The sequence below is a fragment of the Camelus bactrianus genome, chromosome 3 (genome assembly GCF_048773025.1).
Source record: "Camelus bactrianus isolate YW-2024 breed Bactrian camel chromosome 3, ASM4877302v1, whole genome shotgun sequence".
Taxonomy (NCBI): Eukaryota; Metazoa; Chordata; class Mammalia; order Artiodactyla; family Camelidae; genus Camelus; species Camelus bactrianus.
In genome coordinates, this window is record NC_133541.1 from 78591566 (window position 1) to 78614433 (window position 22868).

At 49.4% G+C, this 22868-nt stretch overlaps 1 protein-coding gene across 3 annotated transcripts in view; it reads left to right on the top strand.

Moving 5' to 3' along the window:
• Nucleotides 1-22868, top strand: part of MCC (MCC regulator of WNT signaling pathway) — a 386552-nt gene that overhangs the window by 357708 nt on the left and 5976 nt on the right. For all 3 annotated transcript variants that reach the window (XM_074360457.1, XM_045507787.2, XM_074360458.1), the window contains 3 exons: nt 2797-3003; nt 6692-6792; nt 22275-22397. In XM_074360457.1, the coding sequence (XP_074216558.1) occupies nt 2797-3003; nt 6692-6792; nt 22275-22397 (431 nt within the window). The remainder of the gene's footprint in view (nt 1-2796; nt 3004-6691; nt 6793-22274; nt 22398-22868) is intronic.

Genomic DNA, 22868 nt, shown 5'->3' on the forward strand with positions numbered 1-22868 from the left:
CTTCCATTATTTCTTCCAAATGTTACGTTTCCTTTGGCCAAAGACTACGGATTTCCTTTTCATATTCAACCAATTTATTGTGTGATAAATTCAGTATTATTTTGTCCAGGAAAGATACTTTTGGTGCATGAAAAGCTCTCATTGTCTCTTTGTTCCTTACAAATAAAATATGTACACATCATAGAAATTTTCTGAAAAGTAGAAATTACAAAAAGCTGTGAAGTGAGGGAGGGTATAGCTCCATGGTAGAGTGTGTGCTTAGCTTACATGAGGTCCTAGGCTCAGTTCCCAGGACTTCCATTAAAAAATAAATAAATAAAATTTAAAATAATGAATTAAAAAATAGACCTAAATTACCTTTCCTGCAAAAAGAAAAGGCTGTGAGGGAAATAACTCATAACATCATGCCCCAGGGCAGCCTGCAGGCTCTGGTGTGGTTCCCTCCCTGGCAGTTTTTGAAGAACAAACAGCAGCATCACCTCCCTTCCCTGACTGTCCCTAGCAGTGCATTCAGGGGCGTGTGCTCACCCACAGCAAATCCACTGGCAGTAGATTGCGTTGGATTTCGCTGTTTTGTTCTAGGATACGACTGCTGAGAAACTCAAGTTTTCGGGGGTTTTTTGTTTTTTGTTTTTTTAACTTGTACTTGATCTTTAGGAAACACCTTTGATCTCCAGATGACCCACTTGGTTCCTTTTCAAACCCACTCTTCTTTTTTGAACCCTCTTTTAACCCTCTCATTATGCCTGCTCTTCCTTTTGTCTTTAATTGTTTTAAATATTGTCTGTTTTTCCCCTTGTTAATTCTGGTTCTTGTAAATGCTGATTCTGCCTCAGCATGACTCATGTCCTTTCCCATGTGTGTGTGTGGGGTAGGGGGAGAATGGAGGTTCTGGTCCATCCTCGGTGGAGATTGTGTCTTGCAGGGGGCCCTGTGGGTCCTGGGTTGGAGATGTCCCTGTAGAGTGGTTGTGAGCTTAGATCTGTGTGGACCTGTGGTTTTCAGAGATTTAGGACTAGTTCTTGTTATCATGTTGGCTTAGGAATTGTTCCACGTCTACAGAAGACTCGAGTTTGTTGTCTGATTCCTCAAGTGAGGCTCTTTTTAATTCTCTCACCCAAAGCCTGAGTGATGACACGTTTCCTTGCCACTCCTCCAGAAAGGAAGTCTTCTCGTGCCCTCTCTCGGTGGTACGTGGAGAGTCCCACTCCTACAGGGGTCTCGGCCCTGGCCCTCTGCCCTGCTCTTGCGTGGCTGCCGAAAGCCCAGGTCTGGGGCCTCCCCACCCATCTGCCGCCTTCCCTCGCGGGCAGAGTTCCTGCTTCATTTCTGGCTCCCTCGATCTCATCTTTCCTTCTCTCAAGCTTGCATTTGTATGTTTGTTCTGGGTGTGACTGTCCCCATTAGCTCAGTCTGCAGTGCTGCCAGATCCTTCAGAATCCTGCATCTAATGGCCAAGGATGAGAAAGTCCAGTGTATGGAAACACCTTCCATCCTGGCTTTATGTCATCAGGAAAGGTTTGGCGTCTTTTTTTGAGCAGTTGCTCAGCACGTCGCCTTCTCTGTGGCCCACGCCCCCTCCCTGAGTATTACTAGCCACGGCGGGTGCCCTTCAGGTATTTCCCCACATTGGGAACAGAACATCTCCTCCCCGGGCCTGGCTTGTTACCTCAGAGAAGGGTCACTCCGGGGGTGACCAGAGTCGGTGACCTGGGTGAATCCCTGTCAAGGCAGTGAGTTGGTGTTGTAAAGGCTCCTTTTGAGGAAGATCATAGAGATACCTGGGGAGACTGACCTGGTGGTCATGAGGGAGTGGACTCACCCTCCGGCAGAGGTGAGGGACAAGCATAGTGCACAGGCTCGCCTTGGAAGGGGGCTTAGTGGTTACACGGGCTCCAAGCCAGATGTCCTGGGTTCACAGTTCACCCAGTAACCGTGGGCTGAGCTAAGCAGGTAGGTTTCACTTTTGTGTGCCTCAGTTTCCCGTCCTGGAATGGAGGGACTTGTAATGCCTGTTTCTGGTCAGGAGGGTTAAATGAGTTACTTTGTGTAAACATTTAAAATCCTGTTACGTGCTAAATAAATGCTGGTGGTTACCACTGCCATCTGGTTTCTGGTCCCAGGACAGCACTGTCCCACGGTGGAGTCACTTTTTCTCCACAGCCAACTCTGATTTGAGTTCTCTTGAGGCACTTCAAGAAGTGACCTGGTGAGGAGTCACCTGTCAAGGGCCCTGTTGCTAATGATTCATCTGGGGCCCTAAAGGAGACAAGAGCGGGGGGCAGTATCATTTCTGGCACAGCTGCAGGGCCCCAGACTGCCATCGGGGGTGATTAAATATGGGCATTGGTGTCGCGGAAAATGGAAAAGCAAACGGGGATTGGAAGGGACCTAGTCAGACCCAGGCTTGTATGAATGACCTCTTTGACCACCCCTTTGATGAAGCTTAGCCTTTGTGGGTCAGAAAACTAAACTGGCTTCCAGCAAGGCAGGTGCGACCACTGGGGAAGCAGAGGCGGGTTGTTAGAAAGGTTTTCCTGATAGTGAGCCAATGGCCACTCGCCTGTACCTTCTACCCAGTTACCCCAGTTCTGGTCCATGGTGACGAGCACATGGCTTGGTGCACAAGTCAGTCCTCCAGTTGCGTGGAGACAGCCATCTGGTCTCCTCCCCATCATCGTCTCCCCAGCTGCAAAGTGACAGCTCCCGCCAGGCCGTGGGTTGTCGCCGCGCACCCCCTTTCCCGGCCCAGCCCTGCTCTCACTGCGGGCACCTCATGCGCTCTGTGCTTCGCAGGAGGAAATGGCCGAGCTCAAGGCCCAGCTCTACCTCCTGGAGAAAGAGAAGAAGGCCCTGGAGCTGAAGCTGAGCACGCGGGAGGCCCAGGAGCAGGCCTACCTGGTGCACATCGAGCACCTGAAGTCCGAGGTGGAGGAGCAGAAGGAGCAGCGCACACGGTCCCTCAGCTCCACCAGCAGTGGCGGCAAGGACAAGTCCGGCAAGGTAGGGGCGGGGGCTCCGGCTCGGGCCTTGCTTCCTGCCCGGGGCCGCCAGGCTCCTCACTGCCCTTCTGACTCGGTTTCCTTATTCATGTAGGAACTGCAATCCATTCCAGAAATCTGAAAGAGTGTGCCATTTTGGGTGCAGAGAAATCCAATCCACATTTGTTTTTTATCTCACTTTATGTAACAGTTAAAGCATTTTCACGGACCACAGTCTTCAGGGCAGTGATCTGGGCAGCGGCCCAGGAGTCTGATTCTGGTTTTCCCTCCTCTCGCGTCACATGGTGACATCATTTGTTTATCACTCCTGAACTGATGGTTGCATTCATTATCTCCCTGAAGTCTCACAACTCTGAGGAAAGAAGAGTTATCCTCATTTACATGAGGAAAATAAAGTTTAAAAGAAACGAGGGGGTCTCGCAGCAGTAAGAGGCAGAATCAGGATTTAACCCGTATGGCTAATGGGCCCCCCTCCTCTCTGTTTTGCCTCGACTTTCCCCGAGGAAGCCGGAAGCGGAGGAAGAAAGCAAGCCCTGCTCCACCCACAGGGACTCACAGGGAGTGGGCTCTCGGTGAGAGCGTCCTGCAAACTCACACCTTCATTAGCCCACAAGCCTTTTTTTCTAGAATCCAAGCTCATTTCCATCATCCTCTATCTCAGAATGAGTCCAGCACTGGAGAAAAAAAATACTCTGGACCCTAAAGATATCCCTTGTCCCAGGGTGCTGGGATTCTGTGCTTCAGATTTGCTGTTTCTAATAAACTCTAGCTCCTCCTGACCCCATTTTGTCAGGCCCAGGACTTGTGGCCATGCACTGACTTGCTGGTCTAATGAGTGGCTCCTCACAGCCTGAGTGCAGGAGTGTCTCCACCCTGAGCGTCGTGCAAAGAAAGCAACTTACCAATGCTGGGTGGCAGTGAATGGTCACTCCCTAAACAGCTAAGGACTGTGATGCATGTTCTACAGAGGCCACAGCTACCATTTGCCCGCCTCTCACCTAGTAGGGTGCCACGGAAGTCCATGGCCATGGCACCTGGCTGGGCCACCCTCCCGAGACCCCAGCTGCTTTCTAGTCATCTTTTCATATGATGATGGGATTTGGTCCAGGCCAGATGCTGGAGGCAGGTCCAGGAGTTAGATACCAGCAGGAGATGCTGATGGGCAAACAGGTGATCCTAACACTGGGACACAGTGTCCTGAGCAAGGATCAATGCCTAGTGCAAGGGAAGTTGCAGGCCAGACCCAAAATCCAGATTTGGAGAATTAGGGACAGGTTTCCTGAACTGAGACCTAGTGGAGAGTGGGAGCTAGCCCAATGAAGAGGACAGGGAAGACAAGAAAGTTCACCCTAGGCTGATGGACCAGCATGGGCAGAGACCCGAGGGAGGAGGAACTGATACACTGCCCGGAGAGGGAGCCGGCTGTGCCCTCCCAAGGATGGGGAGGAGTCGCTGAGGGGTTTTGGCAGGCGGTGACGTGACACAGTCTGGGTTTTGGAAAGGTCACGGTGCAGGTGCACCCCGAAACCACATGCCCGGTGCCTGGGAAGTCGGGTCGGGGTGGCCAGAGGCCTCTGCAGTGCTGTTTCACGTGGGAGTCTTTGGGGCTCGGGCATGTGCCAGCAGCTCAGAGCCTCCGTACAGCCTTCTGAGTCTGTTAGCAGTCACTTTGGGACAGTGACTGAGAGACAGAGCCCTAGTGTTCGTGTGTGTGTCCTTAGGGTGTGGTGGAGGTGGGCTTGCCAGGCTCTTGCCAGAAGGCCCATGAACTGAGCATTTTCCCCCAGTTTTGAGTATTTATTTTGACTGGGGGAAGCACTGCGTTTTGTGGAATGGCTTCAAAGTACAGAAATCTCTTTGATGGAAACGGCCAGATGATTCATTTTTATTTTTACTTTTTTACATTAGAGTAAGAAGCTTTCTAAGAGTACCCTGTGTTGTTCAGGTAATGAAATTAGAGTAAGCTGATTATTTTGTCTTTCAAAAATTAGATCCATTTACTCTGTCAGTAATATCTCCCCTCTGGGCTGTTCCTTTGGGCTTACTCGTTGGCAGAGGAGGCAAACAGTCTGGAGCAGGGGCCCGTGCACCGTAAAAACCCGATAGTCAGTATCTCAGGGTTTTTGGATTATGAGGACTCTGCTGCAGAGGCAGGGACCGCCCAGACACGACGGCGCGTGGCTGTGTTCTGACGACACTCACGGCCACTGGAATTTGGATTCCACAGAGTTTCTGCACATCACAAAATACTTCTTTGATTTTTTTTTCATGATTTCAAAAAGAGAGAAACAGTTCTTAGCCCTGTGGGCTTATCAAAACAGGTGGCAGGCCAGACTGGGGTCTAGAACATCCACTCTCGCTCCACAAGGTGGCTGTCGTACTTGTTTTAAAAATTTCCTCCAGCCAACAGTCTGGGTCCCAAATCTTGTCCACGTCACACAGGTTTTTTCAGTTCTTGTCTGTATGCAACAGAGATTACCGGACGTGTTCTATGAGAGGCACCGGGTGAGACAAAGCTGTCCCTGCCTTTAAGTAGCCTTATGAAATGTTAACGCCATGGGGGAGATGACGTACATAAAGAGGGTATTGGACTCTGAAGGTGACCCAGGGCTGGCAGAGGGGGCCCGCGTCTTCAGGCCACTGAATGGAGAGGAGGAAGGGGAAGCAGGTCCGGCAGAGACCCGGCCCGGGGAAGGTGTTCAGGTGTTGCTGTCAGCCCCAGAGGAGCCCTGGGTGTGGTGGCATTTCTGTACCAGTGGGCTGAGGAGACCCAGTGCTCCTCTGTTGTCTGGTTTCTAGCTCTGGGTTCATGCTTCCTTGTAGCGCCCGTCCCACTGTGATAGAAGGTTCTATTTACAAACTGCCTCAGGTACCAGATCACAAGCTTTTCATGCCCAAGCCTGGGCTGTGGTAGATCCTTAGTAAACGTCTACTGAGCGAGTTGTTATATAAACGCTGTCCCCCGGCTGTTTCATCACCAGCCTAGCAGCTGCCCTCTGCCTGTAGGCAGGAAGGGTGGCCGCTCAGGTGGGTGTGGTCACTGCCTTATGAACAGTCTTAACTCCATTGAGAATAGGTGTTCCAGTTCCTGTGTTTCCTCATGTGTAAATGAGAGGATTTGGTTGAGGTGATGTCAAAGTTCCTGTCTCATGCTAAGACATGGTAAAACCCTCTTTCCTGGTTTTCTAGATGGTTACATGGAACTCAGTAAAGCCCCCAAATCTGGAGAAGACAGGTTTTCTCCCAAGGGGATGTGGGATGGAGGGAAGGAGGGAGGGACCACAAAAGGATACGCACATGTTACCCACTTGCAAGTTACAAAAGGCTTTTACGAATTATGAGAGGCTTACCCAGTGGCTAAGAGTACTGGCCTGGGTTGGAATCCTGGTCCCGCCGCGTCCTAGCTGGTGACGTGGGGCAGTGCAGCGTCTCTGTGCCCTAGTGCTCTCCTTGGCAAAGTGGGGCCAGTGAGAGTATCCGCCTTGGAAGGTCGTCCTGATGATTAGGTGAGAGAACACATGGGAGGCGCTCAGACCAGCGCCCGGCTCCCCGTGGGTACTCAGAGCACGCCGCGCAGCCTACGGAGGCCAGTACCCGGGGAGCTGCCCCCGCTGCCTGGTCACCTCCGTGCTCGGCCAGCAGGTGCTCGGCTTTGGCTCCACGCCTAACCCGTGTGTCTGTGTCCCCAGGAGTGTCCTGACGCCACCTCCCCGGCGCTGTCTCTGGCTGAACTACGGACGACGTGCAGCGACAGCGAGCTGGCCGCTGAGTTCGCTAATGCCATCCGACGGTAAGCACCCTGCGCGCCCGCAGCCCTGACTGACGATGTGTTTATCCCGGGGGGGAGGGCTTGGCCCTGAGTTCTCTCAGCTGCAGGTGTCGTTGGCTCTTCATGGAGCGTTACAGGCTGCCTGGGACGGAGAGGGTGCCAATGTGTCTTCCTTTCGCCCCGGCCTTGGAGGCCAGAGAAGGGGGTGACTGAGAGAGTATGTAGGCAGTCATTTCACCTGCAGATAGAAAACGCCTCTTTCTTGGCTTCTGTGTGGTGGTGTGGCATTGCCCGGAACCTCGGGTCTGTGTTCAGTGGTGACAACCAGAACAGACATCTTGCAATATCACTGGGATGGAGTGTTGCAAGTAAATTCTGGTTGGATCTTTATGGAATTTTTAACGATTTCTTTGGCTGCTTTATACATCGATCATATACCTGAAGTATAAAGATAATTCAGTTGAGTGAAGGAAAAAAATGGAGGTCTTTACTTTGTTTCCAGCTTCAGTGAGAATGCCGCCCTCTGCATCACTGGTTCTTTCCAGTCAGAAGGGCTCCTTGTGCGTTCACTTGTGGACAGTTTTCCTTTAGTGTGGCAGGGCCTCTTCCCCTCCGTTCTCTCCCTGTAGCTCTGTCTTCCACACCCTGACTTTTCATCCTCTCACTACCTTTCTGCATTCTGTTCTAGAGTAGGGCCCTCGAGTAGAAATGAAATGCAAGCCACACTGTAATTTTATTTTTCTTTATTTTTCTTTTTTACCTATTTATTTATCATTGAAGTATAGTCAGTTTACAATGTGTTAATTTCTAGTGTACAGCATAATGTTCAGTCATACGTGTACATACATACATTCATTTTCATATTCTTTTTCATTATGGGTTACTACAAGATATTGAATATAGATCCCTGTGCTATACAGTAGGACCTTGTTGTTTATCTGTTTTATATATGGTAGGTAGTATCTGCAAATCTCATACTTCCCATTTATCCCTTCCTGCCCGCTTCCTTACCACCCCCAGAACCATAAGTTTGTTCTCTATGTGAGTCTGTTTCTGTTTTGTAGATAAGTTTATTTGTGCCTTATTTTTTTAGATTACACATATAAGTGATACCATATGGTATTTTTCTTTCTCTTTCTGGCTTACTTCACTTAGAATGACATATCTCCAGGTCCATCCATGTTGCAGCAAATGGCTGAGTAGTATTCCATTGTACATGTACCCCACAACTTCTTTATCCAGTCATCTTTTGATGGACATTTAGGTTGTTTCCATGTCTTGACTATTAGTAAACAGTGCTGCGGTAAACATTGGGGTGCATGTATCTTTTCGAATTAGAGTTCTCTCTGGATATATGCCCAGGAGTGGAACTGCTGGATCATATGATAAGTCAGTTTTTAGTTTTTTGAGGAATCTCCATACTGTTTTCCATAACGTCTACACCAATCTACATTCCCACCAACAGTGTAGGAGGGTTCCCTTTTCTCCACACCCTTTCCAGCATTTATCGGTTGTGGACTTTTTAATGATGGACATTCTCAGTGGCCACACAGTAATTTTAAATATCTTATCAGCCTCATTAAAAAAGTAAAAAGAAACACGTACAGTCCACTTTAATAGTGTATTTTATTTTACTGCATCTATTCAAAACATCATTTCAGTATGTAAATCAATATTTTTAAAGATATTAATGATAGCTTATCTTCTAATTTTTTTAACCAAAATTTTTAAGTCAAAATCGACTGTAAATTTATAAGTTTATACTTACAGCACATCTGAGATTCAAATCAGCCAACGCTGCCAGCGCTCAGCAGCCCGTGGCTGTGGCAGCCCTGTCAGATGGCACTCTTCTCGGGAGGGTCTTGAGCTCCGTTTCCCAGCTCACTGCTTTGTTCTTCAGCTGTAACCATCATGGTGTTAGGCTGATGTGTTGAGTTATTTTGGTGATGAAACCTGTCAGCTCTTTTGTAATGACATCTTCTTGCATCTCTGAGGACATTTATTATACTTATTCTAAAATCTTATTTTGTTTGTTGTTTGTTTAGGGGGGGATAATTAGATTTATATATTTATTTTTTTAATGGAGGAACTGGGGATCAAACCCAGGACTTAAAAGATTGTTTTGTCTGTTGTGTTGACTGTTCCCTCACATGTGAGGGCTTTTTTGTGTGGTTTCTGTGTGTGTGTGTGCTTTTTTAATGGGGATCGAACCTCTAGCATGCTAAGCATGCACCACTGAGCTGTACTCACCCCCTTCCCCCACTGCCACCCATGGTAGTTTTTAGAGTTGAGATTTGATTTGTGACTCTTTCTTGGCTTTGGCTCACAAGCTCGCCTCTGGGCTTTCTGTTTCTCCTGGCTGACGTCAGCTCTCCAGGCCGTGTATCTGACCCAGGCATCTGGTCCCGTCTTGTTCTGATGACCAGCACCTCTGGTTGGAGCACTTCTGAAGCCCCTTCTGCTTCTGTAGCCACTTTCTTCTGTGTGCGTTTTGAGTTGTGGTTTCCTTTTGCTGGAAGAGTAAAAATCTGCCTTTGCTTTTATATGATTGCTTGTGGTTTCTTGTAGACAAAGAGCACTCCTTGGTTTCCGTCATGCATGAGGATTTTTAAAAAACACGTTTCCCATAATTTCTGGGGGTTTGGGGTAGGAGGGGAAGGCAGCAGTATATGCTCAGGCTGCTGCCTCGGTCCAGCTGGGGCTGGATGTTCATGTATAGTGTTGCCTCCAGGCTGAGGATGGATGGAAGGCTGCCTCGTGGAGAACCTCACTACCCTCCTAGTTTACTCACTGCCACTTTTTGCGTTTCCTTCCAAGTTGTAATAGCTCTGCTTTTACACTGCCAGCGCCTCTGGCCATGTGGCTAAATGGTAATCGCTTTGCTCGATGCGGGAAGAGAGAAGCGGCAGGGGAAAATTGCCCTCCACCGATCCTAATGACATCTCTGTGCCAGAAACTCGGGATGCAAGGCTCCCCCACCCCTGCTTCCAGCTGGGAGCCATTGGGATATTGTATGTGTAACTTAAGTGCCTGCATTTTCCATGTTCCCCCAATCTCTGAGGCCTTTGCTGGCACAAGCAGGATGCAGGTTCTGCTGACTAAACATAAAGAGATTTCATTTGCTCTGTCAGTCACAATGGATTTCCAATAACCAGGCTTAAGTTGGTTAGCATGGATTTCTAATCAAGCCCTGGATATATGGAGCCAAGAAAGAGCCCACAGGGCTGCGGGAAAAAGGAAAATGACATCGTTACACTGTAAATACAGCCTAGAAACTGGAGTCATCATTTCATGAGGGTATATAATACAGACGCCCGAGGGCTAATGTTTGGGGGTGTTTTTATTTTTAAAAATCAAGTGAAAACTAACACCTTCTTTGAAGGTATTAAATCACCACTGAGGTAGTGGTTGAGTCAGTTGAGAGAACCTTCTCAGAATTTTCAGAACGATTCCTTCCTTGGAAAAGGTTGGTTCCAAATAGCACAGTTGTGGGCCTAGGGAGCCGGATGAAAAGAGCAGGTGCGGAGGGGGCGGGTGGAGGCTGCGCGGTGGTCTTTTCTGGAGGAGAGCCCCTCTGGAAGGTGCCTTGTGACCTTCCAGTCACTGGTTCTGTTACTGCCCGGCCCAGCCTGGTCCCCCCAGCCCCTTGCCGGCCTGCAGCCTTGGTCTCCCTGCCCACCAGCCCTGCTCTCGCTGTGTGTCTGCTCCCCACCTTCTGTTTGGAACAAAACCGGGACTCTCTGCAATCACACAGTTACCACTGAACTGCCATCTGGTCTGATTTCGTTCCCTCCACTTCCACGAACGTTTATTGTGGTTTGTTGGCTCCGGCACTGCCATAAAACCGCATCTGGACGTGACCAGTTTCCAGCGTTGCATGTGAAGAGTTTTCTTACCAGGGTACCTCATTTTTGCTGTTGTCTGCACAGGCTGAACACAACAAAACCCTTCTCGACCCCACAATCCTCTCTTGCTCTCGGTCCTAGTAAAATTTAACTGAATAACCTTTCCACCAAGGAAGTGAACTGTAAAAATTCAGTTATGGAGAGGGATTTTCAGAAATGAATCTGCTCTATACTTAACATGGTGTTTGCGTAGCTGCCTTGGGGACCTGAGCACAGCTGAGAGGAGCAGACTATTTCCTCTCTGACATTCTTAGGAGGCGGTGACGAGCAGGTGGTGTTCTCCATATGATGAGGGGGGCAGGGGAGGCAGAGGGAGACTGGCACAGCAAGGCTGAGTGATTTCCCAAGGTCACACAGCGAGGCAGTGGGGAAATCGCACACCTTCGTCTGCTCTGCTGGGCCCCTGTTGGTTAGCATGGATTTCTAATCAAGGTTTGCTTACAGATGAGTGTGAGCTGAGCCCTCTCATACGGGCTCACCTACTCCTGGACCCCTGTAGTGTGCACGGTCTGGGCGAGTGGGCATCCCTGGGCTCCAGGTACACAACCACATAGCCGTTCACCGAATGCAGAAGGCGCGTGATGTGCTGGTGGTGGGGACAGACATCCTCAGACGCACAGCCCCCAGGTCACTGTGTTTAAAGGGTTGGGATGCTGTGCCTCTCAGTGCTGGGGGACAGGGAGTACTCAGGAAAGTAATGTGACTTGAGGAGAAGCAGCATGTAGCACCACCTCAGGCGATTCCAGGTCTGCCTGTCGCCGGCCCCGAGCAGGACAGGACCTGGTCCAGCTCCCACACCGGCGCCACAGAGGTCGGCCGCCCTCTCCCCACCAGTCTGTGCTCATTTACTCACAGGCCTGCCAGGGGCTCCGCTGAGCCCTTCAGGGACTGGCTCTGCCACCTGTGTCTGCATGTGCCAGATGGTTCTGTAAGACACTAAGCGAAGGCAATCTACAGATTGCAGCAGCCACTCTGCCCAGGGACAGGATGCAACCTACTCATCAAGCAGGAGAGGGGCACCGAAACTTCCCTTTATCTCTCTGATGAGTACTGAGTGAGCCGCTGCTGGTGGTAGAGGGCTGTGTGTCAGGTCCCTGTAAGGAGACATCGGGGGCAGGGAGCTCCGTCTAATTAGTCCACATGGTCACAGAAGACCAGATCTGGGGGACCTGGCTGTGCCCCTCTTGGGAGTGGAGCTGGCCCACGCGGGAAGGCGCCCAAGGCGGCATCTCAGAGTTCAGAGCGACGGGGTGGGAGCCCTCCGGTCACCCCTGGTGCGTGGGCCTCCGCCACTGGGTGGACTAGTGGTAAAGGAAGGGACTCCAGACAACTGACAGACACATCCACCTGCAGAAGTGACACAGAAGCCAGAAAAGAAAATGTTGCAAGGAGGAGTGGGTCAAGAAGGGGAGAGGCAAGAAGCGGAGACAGCTGGTTGGAGGTGGCCCCACAGGAAGCAGAGCCCTGAAGGAGCTCTGTCTGAGGAGGAGCCCCCGGGCACAGCTCTGCGCTCCTGAGTGAGGCCCAGCAAAGCAGCGAGTCTTTCAGGCTCACAGAGCCGCTTTCTGAGATGCGCATCTGATGGTCACTCTCACACAGTGTTCCATTGCCGTGTAACAAGTTGGTCTGAGCTTTGTAGCTTAAAACAAAGCGCATTCATTAGCTCACAGTTTCCACGAGTTGGAAATCTGGGCACAGCAGATCCTGGCTTCTCTGCTCAGGATCTTACGAGGCTGCAGTCTTGACTCCAGGTCCGTGTTCTCATCCAGAGGCTCTTGGGAAGAACCTGCTTCCAGGTTCATTCTGCCCGTTGGCAGAAGTCAGTTCCTTGTAGTTGTAGGGCTGACATCCCATTTTCTTGCTGGTTGTTGGCCAGGGGTAACTCCCACTCCTAGAGGCCTCTAGGACTCCTTCTGCACGGGCTACACCGTCCTCAAAGCAGCAAGCACCTGCCTCATCAAATCCCTCTCCTGCTCCAAATCTCTTTCCAGGAAGAGCCCAGTCCTTTTTAAGGGCTCATCTAATCAGGTCAGGTCTACCCAGAACAACCTTATCCTAGGGTCAGCTGTCTGGGGCCTTAATTACAATCTGCAAAGGTCCCCGACAGCAGCACCGAGATGAGAGTTTGACTCAGTAGCTGGGAGGTGTGTGTAAACCAAGGGCCAAAATCTCAGGCCGTTTCAGAATTCCGCCTGCAACACCTCGTTACTTCAGACCTTCCAGGGACTCCCGGCTGTCTGTGCCTAAGCTCCTTAGCAAGTGTGTCTCTGACGCCTGCCTGCTTCTCCACCCTCGCCCTCCGTCACACACCCCCTCCCACCCTGAGCCACACCTGACCACGCATCCCCTGTGCCTCCGGGACTTCCTCCCTGCTGCTGCCTCTGCCCTGCACATCCCCGGCACTCACAGTCGTGCGCCTCGTCCCTGTCTATAAAGTTATTCATTTTTTGGCTCCTGTGTGCCTTGAATTCCATTCTATCATGGAACACATCATTGCTCTCTTCTTCTCTGCCTGCCTCTCCTTCGACTCTTCCACCCTCCGCTCCTCTCGGGGACACCCCTTGGAGGCGGGGATCATGGCTTACTCACCCAGCTGTCCGGCTTCAGCTCTGATGACTTTGCTCCTTCTGAGTGGTCCCTAAATTATCTCAGCTCAGTTCTCTGCCCACTGGACATCTTCCCCAAGTATCAGGCTAGAGCCTTAAAACACTGCATGTCCAAAACAAATTAGAATCTGTTTCTTCCTGCCCTTTGAAATTGGCCTCCTTTTTAAAATTCCTGTTTATATTAAAAATTAAATTCTTCTAGTGATCCAGGATTATAATTTTGAATTCTATCTCTACCTCTTGTCAGCAGATTGTACTGGTTTTTTCCCTTAAAATCCCATCCATTCCACGCCATTGGCATTGCCTTCTCCCAGTTTAGCCTGCAACTCCTCAGAACCCATAGTAGCATCCCAGTGGGACATTCCCCCGTTAGTCTCATCTTGTGTTCTGCCACCAGAAGGATCTTAAAATACACTTCCGGTCATGTGGCTCTGCAGAGACACCTTCAGCGGCTCAGCCTTCAGGATCACCTGTAGGTCCCTAACTGGACTTCCTGGTCCGCATTTAAGATGTTTCCTTACACATATCTGTAGTCCAGATTCATCTGACCAGTCCGTATTTCTGCAAGCACGTCCTTTGCTTTCTCCCCATGTCCCACCCCATCTCTCTCAGCCTGCAGACCCCTCCTCCTCATCCCCTCCAGTAGGACACTCATCCTTCCGAAGCTCCCTCGGTCACCTCTTCTCTGCGCCCCTGAAGATGCCAACCACACGTCACCCATCAGTGCCCGCGGAGCACGTGGTTGTCGGGGCCTTAGAGCAAACCACAGCAAGCCTCCCCAAGTTCAGATCCATGTCCGAGTTCCAAAATTACCTGCCCAGCTCTAGAAAAGTTCTGGACTTAAAGGACACATGAGAGGAGAAACATGGCACTGAATAACCCCTATTTCAGTAGCTATGGATGAATACTGTCTGAGCCGTAAAAAGAATGGAATGAAATGAACAGGGAACAGGCTGGGGTCTTTTGTAAGAGGGAGCCCTTGCTGAGCAAACAAGCAGCAGAATCTTCACCATTTTATTAGTAGGACCATTCTTTTTAAAGGTGCTGTTTTATTAAACTGGCACTTGCTGATTCTTCCTATGTGGCTGATTTATAATAGCAATCAGGCAGTGGAAGTTGTGCTTAGAATTCCATAAATGCACAAGGGTCTGCAGGACGTTAATGGAATATAAAGTGCGCCTATCCGTTCATTATCACGTAAATAAATGGCTGAGCTCCGGAGCCATCCTCACAGGGCACAGGGAAAGACTGGTGCTCATCCGAGGGGCTGAGGTGGGCGTTGCTTGGGTAACTGAGAATTCTTTTCATGTCTATCATTTCCCCCATGTTCCAAAAGCTCAGAGAGAAGGCCTGCCCTAGGATCTCACCCAGGTGGAGTGATGGAGAACATCAGAGCATCCTGCAGCATTGATGCAGGAGCAGATATCACGTCCTGGGACGTGCTGAGTCCCTGAGATGGACCACTGGGTCCTTGGCTTTGCGCAGGAAGGAATTCAGGAGTGAGCCAAAGTAAAGTGAAGGCAGGTTTATTCGGAGAGATTGACACTCCACAGACAGAACGTGAATGGTTTCTGAAGGCGAGAGCAGCCCCCGGGGTACGGGGTTGTTAGTTTTTATGGGCTGGGTAACTTCATACTCTAATGAGTGGAAGGAATATTCTTGCTATTCTGGGGAAGGGATGGGGATTTCTAGAAGATGGGCCACTGTCCACCTTTTGGTCTTTTAGGGTCATCCTTGGCACTGTCATGGCAAAGGGGAGTGATCTTTAGTATTTGAATGAAGGAATAGTGAGCTAGAGGTCAGTCACCGGACCATGCTCATTGCCATCTTGATTTTACGTGGTTCCAGCCACTTCTTTGTATCCTGTCTTTCTCAATGGCTGTGCCCCCCTCCTTGTTCTTTTAAGTTGTGCCCGGTCTCCCTCCTTCCTGTCTGAGCAGGGGCAAAGCAGCAGCGTACAGACGTGCAAGAAACATGTTGGCAGGGAGGTCTGGGCCGACATCTTGCTGCTACTTGTGGCAAACACACGCCCCAGCACACCACCTGCAGCACATCATTACCTGGGACATCTCCTCCTTAGCTCCACAGGCCTGTGCTCTTCACCGCAGGGCTGTGTCCCGCTCCACTGTCGGTCAGCTTACTTGGGTGAGACAGTCCCGCGTGAACCCCAGCTCCGCAGGCGTACTGGCAGGGCTCCTAACTGCGCCTCATGTTCCTCATCTAGAAAACTAGGATAATAGTAGTACCGACCTCCAGGGCTTGTGGTGAGAATTAAATAACTTCCTCCTTGTAAAGGACTTAGAGACAGCTATTACTGTTAGCTGGGTGTTCTAAAAGATGAGTAGTTACAGATTGTAATGACTACCGTGAAGAAAGTACATAGGGTCATGCAATAGAGTCACTGCAATGTTTTGGGGCTCCCCCCAAAAAAAAGTTAAATATGGATTGCAATGAATAAGGAAATAAGGTGCTGGGATGTCCTAACTCTGGGACATATGTTTAGATGGGTAGTCAGGGTAGGCTTCTCTGAGGAGGTGACATTTAAGCTGAGATGAGAAGGAAGGAAAGTAGCCAAGTGGAGGGAGTTCATCCCAAGCAGAAGGAAATGACTGCATGGGGTTGTCATGGGAAAAAGCTCGGTGGTGCTAAAAATGGATAGGATTCCAGTGTGCAAGGGGGTTGGTGGGGGGCAAAACCAAAGACTGGGTCAAGCAGGGCCTGTGTCAAAGTAAGGGCACAGATACTATTCCAAATGCAGGGTGATAATCTGATCTAATCTGTCACAATGAAAATTCCTCTGGCTGCTCTGTGAAAACTGGACTACAGGGTGCAAAGGTGAAGCAGAAAAACCAATTAGGAGGCTCTTGGGGTTGTCCAGGCAACAAATGATGGCAGCATGGACCTGGATGGTGGCAGGAACGGCACCCATTAAGTAGATGGGCTTTGCTATAGAGTGGACGTGAAGGACAGGGAAAGGGAGGGGTCGAGGCTGACTCAGGGTGTTGGCAACTGGGCGAACGGTGTTGCTGGCTGCTGACAAGGGAGGACGCGAGGATGGGGTGACCATCTCAGAAGTTCTACTTTGGACGTGCTGAATTGAAGATGCCTGTCCATTGGACAAGGCCAGAGGTCCTAGGAAAGGCCTGAAGATAAAGATTTAGAAGTTTTGAGCATGTAGGAAGCTTTTAGGAAAATACATGGGAGAGAATCAAGTAAAGAAAGGATGGAATTTAAAACAGGATCCAGGTCCAAGTCCTGAATAGTCCCAGCATTTAGAAGTTGAGGAGGGGGCGAGGAGTCAGGGCAAAAGGCTGAGGAAACAGCCGGTGAAGTAGGATGAAGTCCAGGTGCTCGGGGAAGAGGAGAAGGTGCTGACAGGTGAGATCAGGACACAGAGAGACCTCTGGATGTGGCGACCTTGTGCACAGCTGCAGTGGACACAGAAGCCTGGTGGGCGTTAACAAGAACCACATATGCAGACAATTCTTGCAGTGACTAATTCCACATAAGGAGCAGTTACTATGAAATTCCAGGCCCTGTGACTGCGAGGCCGCGGCTCCCTGCGGTTCGGTCTGATTGCAGCTCCTCTGGAAGCTGTCCTGGATGGGGCTCGGCCTTGCGCCTCATCAGACCGGGCTCTCACCCTGTCTCCCTGCTCCTCGTTTGGACTTGGTGGTTAAAGTACTGCGGCTGGTCTTTGCGTGGTAGGGAGTGCTCCCTCCTCCCCAACGGCTCCGGGAGCCCTACCTGCAGACTCCCCAGCTCTGCCAGCACCGCCGCGGAGCCTGCGGGGCCAGTCCCCAGCCTGCATCACGGGCTGCCCGCCCGGTTCTTCCCTCACCTGCCAACTCCTGAGTCTCCTCGCATGTTCCCTCTGTCTGTGCCACTGCCTACAGTTAGGTTTCAGTTAAAGATAAAAGCGCCTCCCTCTGTGGCTAGAGTAAGAGTCAGAGGACCTTTGGTGGCCAGAAATAACCCTTTTTGGTGGAGTGGGAAGATCTGTAACTGAAAGCCAGGTGTGTGCTGGTGCGTGGGGTTTGGGTTGTCGTGGCAACGGTACCAAGAGCAGCATTGTCTGCTGACTTGTGCTCCAGGTGCGCGCTGCTGAGAGGAAAAACAGACGGGAGGGAGGCCGCCGTTCTGGGCATCCCAGAACGCTCTGTGGATGCCCTGCTGTATAGGGGACAGATGGAACGTGTAGTGTTGAATCTGTACTTTCTCATCTGTGTGGAGCCTACGAAAGTGTTCCTTTTAGCCTCATTACCTAGACAGAACATATACATTCTTTTTTAACTGATGGCCCAGCAAATTTGAATTAGAAACTAGACAGAACAGGACATGCATGGATGGTAGAGGTTCCAAAATAGCTTGGATTAGCAGGTTTATAGTTCTTAGAGTTTTCTAAGTTATCTTTTGGGAATGTGAGGAAAGCTGGAGACTTGAGAAGAGTATGCCTGTGCGTGTAACTCTGCATAAAAATTCAGAGCTGAAGACCACATGAAGCACATTCACACACCCAGGCAGAGCGCTGCTGCTTTACCAGTTTCCCACATTTGCACAAAGTTAAGAATCACCTGGGGCAGTCTTTTTACTTGAAATATAATGGACATACAACATTGCATTAGTTTCAGGTATACAACATGACGCAATAGTTGTATATATTAGAGAAATCACTGCCACAATAAGTCGAGTTAAACATGTGTCACCATCAGTACTTCACAAAAAAATTTTTTCTTGAGAACTTTTAAGATCTCCTTTGTTAGCAACTTTCAAATATGCAATATAGTAATATTAACTAGAGTCAGCATGCTGTACATTACATCCCCAGGATTGATTTATTTTATAACTGAAGTTTGTACCTTTGACCCCAACTCACCCACCCCACCCCTACCTCTGGTAAACACCAATCTGGTCTCTGTATCTATGAGCTTGCTTTTTGTTTTTTTGGTTTTTTAGATTCCATGTGTAGATGAGATCATGTGGTATTTGTCTTGCTCTGACTTAGTTCACTTGGCATAATGCCCTCACAGTCCGTGTTGTTGCAAATGGCACTTCATTATTTTTATAGCTGAATAATATTCCATTGTATATATAACCATATCTTTATCCATTTTTCCACTGATGAACACTTAGGTTGTTTCCGTATCTTGGCTATTGAATAATGCTGCAGTGAACGTGGGGGTGAAGGTGTCTTTTTGAGATGGAGACTTCATTTTCTTCAGATAACTACCTAGAGGTGGAATTGCTGAATTGTATGGTAGTTTTATTTTTTGAGGACCCTCCCTTTTGTTTTCTATAGTAACTGTTACCAATTTACATTCCCACTAACAGTGCACGAGGGTTCCCTTTTTTCCACATCCTCACCAATACCTGTTGTTTCTTGTGTTTTTGATAATAACCATTCTGACAGGTGTGATTCTCTCGCTGTGGTTTTGATTTGCATTTCCTTTATGATTAGTGATGTTAAGCATCTTTTCATGTGCCTGTTGGCCATCTGTAAGTCTTCTTTGGGGAAATGTCTATTTAGATGTTTGCATTTTTAATTTTTTTGTTTGTTTTTTGCTATTGAGGTGTATAGATTCTTTATATATTTTGGACTTTAACCCCTTATTAGACACATAATTTGCAGGCATTTCCTCCTAGTTAGCAGGTTGCCCTTTCATTTTGTTGATGTTGTCCTTTGATGTGCAGAAGAATTTCAGTTTGCTATAGTCCCATTTCTGTTTTTGCATTTGTTGCCTTTGCATTTGTTGTCAGATTCAAGAGAAAAATCATGACCGAGATCAATGTCCAGTTGCTTACTGCCTGTTTTCTTATGGGAGTTTGATGGTTTCAGGTCTTACCAAGACTTTAATCCATTTTATGAGTTAAATTTTGTGTATGGGGTAAGACAGTGACCCAGTTTCCTTCTCTTGCATGTGGCTGTCAGTTCTCCTAAGACCATGTATCAGAGACTGTCCTTCCCCCAGTGTATATTCTTGGCTCCTTTGTCATAAACTGACCACATCTGCTTGGGTTTATTTCTGGGCTCTTTATGCTTTTCCATTGATTATGTACCTGTTTTTTGTTTGTTTGTTTGTTTTTGTTGTGTTTTTTTTTTTTGCCAATACCATACTGTTTTCATTACCTGGAACACTTCTTCATCCTATAGTTCCTGGGTCTTAACTCAGACCTACTGAATCAGAATCCAGGGGCACCCCCGAGACCAGTACTGTGAACACGTGCCTGACCCCGGAGGCTGCGTGCTGCGGGGAGACAGAGACTTGACAGTTGTTAATTTGCGGGGGTTTAGTGTTTGTTTCGGTTCAGATGAGGGATGCTGGAGGCATGACTTTCACTGTAGGTGCCCGCCTCACTCATTTTAGGTTTAAGTTTGAGGTTTAGCCTCGTCTTTTTATCTTTAAATAAATCAGCATCATGGTTCTACCCCAGAGTTTGGAGAGCACTTCACCCCCATCTCTCTTCCTGAGGCCTAGGGGGCTTCTAGGGCCAGTTCTCAGCTCCCAGCAGTGGCTTCCCACCCTCAGCCCTGTCCCCATCTCCCATCACCCCAGCCAGGGTCTGTGAGGGCTTCCCTTCATTGCTGCGTTGTCCTCCCTTGGGGCCTGCCAGGTCCAGGAAGTTCTCTCCAGTCCCAGGGGCCGGGGGCCTGGGGAAGGAAGCCCTTTGTTTTGTGGGGGCTAGGGTTTCCATTCTGCTGCTTCGGGTTGGGGCAAGGCTGTCCTTGTAAGTAGGGGAAGTGGTATTGTTCTGGGCAGTTTTATGTTGTGAATTTGAGTTAATGATTAGATTTAAAATTCTCTTCCTAATTTGCTTCTTTGCCTTTGCCCTAGTCATCCACTTTAGAATAAAACGTAAAACAGAACAGTAACAAAATGTAAAACAAATAACCCTTCTCTATTATTTTTAGCCAGAGGGAAGGGGAAAAACATCTTTCATGCTCTTCTAACTCTCCTTTGGCTGACAGAGCTGGAAGGCTGATGGGCTGGGTGGGAGGGAGCGCGCCACCCTCCCAAGACGCTGTTCTCACTTGTGGTAGGAAATGGTGCCACTCTCAGATTCTAGTAGGAAATGCCACCTGATCTGAGGAGATGTCTGGGTGGCTGCTAGGGCCCAGGAGCAATGCACATTCCTGGACAAACAGGGGACACCTGCTGGAAGGCCCTGCGGTGAGTAGGCTCCTGCCCCCTTAAGGCTGGTGGGAGGGTCACTGGGTGGTATGCTCACTTAAAAAGCTCTTTCCCCAGCATTCCCACCCACAAAAGCAGGCCTGGATTTTTGTGTTGCTCTTCCTTCCTTCATGAATGAATGTGGAAAGTTGGAGTTGCATCTAGAGTAGCTAGAGGCAGAAATGTCAAAGAATCGATATTTGAACAGCCAGGAAGGGAGAACCAGGGCTGAAGCACTGAGCACCTGCGAGTCCTCCCCGAGGTCACCCCCCTGCAGCCTTCCTACAGGAAGCACAACGGAGACCCTGCCCCACTCTGCAGAAGCACACATAATTACAAACATTTCAAACAAGGCAGACGTGAGCGAAGTAGAAAATGAAAGCCCCTGTCATCCTCCTCCTGGGAGTTCAGCACTGTGGAGGAGGGTGGAGCATTCACATCTTTGGTTGTTTTTGCAAATGTGACAATCAGCAGAACCCACCCTTGGCACATGACAGTAGAGCAGGTAGCCTTCCTTGCCAGTGCATGTCAGTCCATTTTTTTTTTTTTTGAGCAGCACAGGGCATCTCAATAGAACCAGTCCCCTGGCTCTTTCCCATTCTCAGCTGTTAGAACCAGTGCTGAAGTGAATCCCGCTGTAATCTCATGGACATTTAGGAACCTCCACTCACACTGTTTCTGTAAGAAAAATTTCTAGAAGGTAAGTTGCTTAGGATGTGTTTGTGTTTTATTTTGTACTGCCAAGTTGCCTTCCAGAACGATTGTGCTAATTTACATTCCTCAAACACTCATGAGTTGTTTTTAGAGGAATTTTTTCCATAAATCCTGGTTTCTCAGTGTGCTCTAAGGAATCACCTTCAGTGAGTTGTTCTGAGCTGTTTTAACAGCTGTTGTCACTGGGAAGCTGTCCCTCAGGCGTGGCGCTCGGCACTGGGGATATGTTAAGGAACAAACCAAATAAAGTCCTTGCCACCTTGGCGCCTACCTGCCAGGGGTCTCGCAGGTCTCGGCAGGCTGCCGAGTGTGCCTCGTGTGACAGTGCAGAGTGACACTGCTGTGATGGAACCTCGGGAGGGAGAAGACTGGTCACTGACCTCCCCCTGCCTGGCTCTGTGCTCTTGTGGGAATTATAGGAAGGCAATAAGCTGACAGGACACCAGAAGCCTCTGGTACTGACTGCTCAGGTGGCTTGGGTCGCCATAGTAGTGAAGACCCAATGGAACTTGAAGCCAAGAGGGGAAGAGGGGGCATCAAATGAAAGTGCAAGTCTAACTTAAGTACTTTACAGGTGATTAGGACCTTAACCAGTTCAACTCCTACCACACTGCCCCCTTTTGTATTTTGCAAAGTAGGATTGTGTTTATTCACTGAGCAGGCCCTTGTCCCAGGTAGGCACCTAGACCAGAGGTTTCTGTTCTCGACACCCAAAGTGGTTCAGGAGACGCCTGGCACACTTGGAAAAGGGCCTGGAGACTGGGACGGGGTTTTGCAGTCAGGCTACACTCTGCTTGCTGAGCATTTGAAACTTCAACATTACCTGGAAGACTACAACTTCCTGTCTTGTTCCTTTACAACACACACTTAGATTTCTAAAGAGCCGTTACCACTACAGGAAGCAGGTTCCAGGGGCCTCAGGCATGCGGCGGTGAGGGGCTTAGGCGCTACGGGGGCAGCCCTGGTGCCCTCCAGTCTCTTCCCTCTGTCCTCCTGCCTTTGGACTTGGCCAGCCAGACCTCCCTCCTCTGCTACCACATCGCAGGCAGGAGCCATCTCCACCATCAGCTCAGGTTGCTCACAGCACGCTTCCTCTCTCTTTGATACAGAGAAAAGAAGTTAAAGGCCAGAGTTCAAGAGTTGGTGAGTGCCTTGGAAAGACTCACCAAGAGCAGTGAAATCCGACACCAGCAATCAGCAGAGTTCGTCAACGACCTAAAGCGAGCCAACAGGTAAGATCCTCCTGTTTGTAATCCCCTGTGGTTCTCGGGCTCACGCCAGGGAGAGCGTTCCGTGAATGCTGAGGGCCAGCTGTAGAGAATGGTGGGTCCTCATCTGCCTCCCTCAGAGCCTGCTCTCCCCTAGGGCGTCTCCCAGCACCCACAGAAACCTAAGGAAGGCTCGGTAAGGACGAGTGCTTAGGGCAGGCGTGTCTGGGAAGGCAGCAGACTCTGCCCCCTCTTTACACTTCATGTAGTAAACGTTCTGAGAAATCATACCATTTTAAAAGATCAGCTTGTGCTTAAGCCCGTGTTTTCCAAACAAAGTTGGCTGCAGAACTTTCTATTTGAGCGACATTCACAGACTGAGTGGAACACTTCAGGGAGGAGTGCTCTAAGACGGCAGCCTCAAACTTTTTGGGTTAATGCCCCCTTTACACGCATAAAAAACTGAGGACTTCAAAGAGTTGTGTTCTTTTAAAT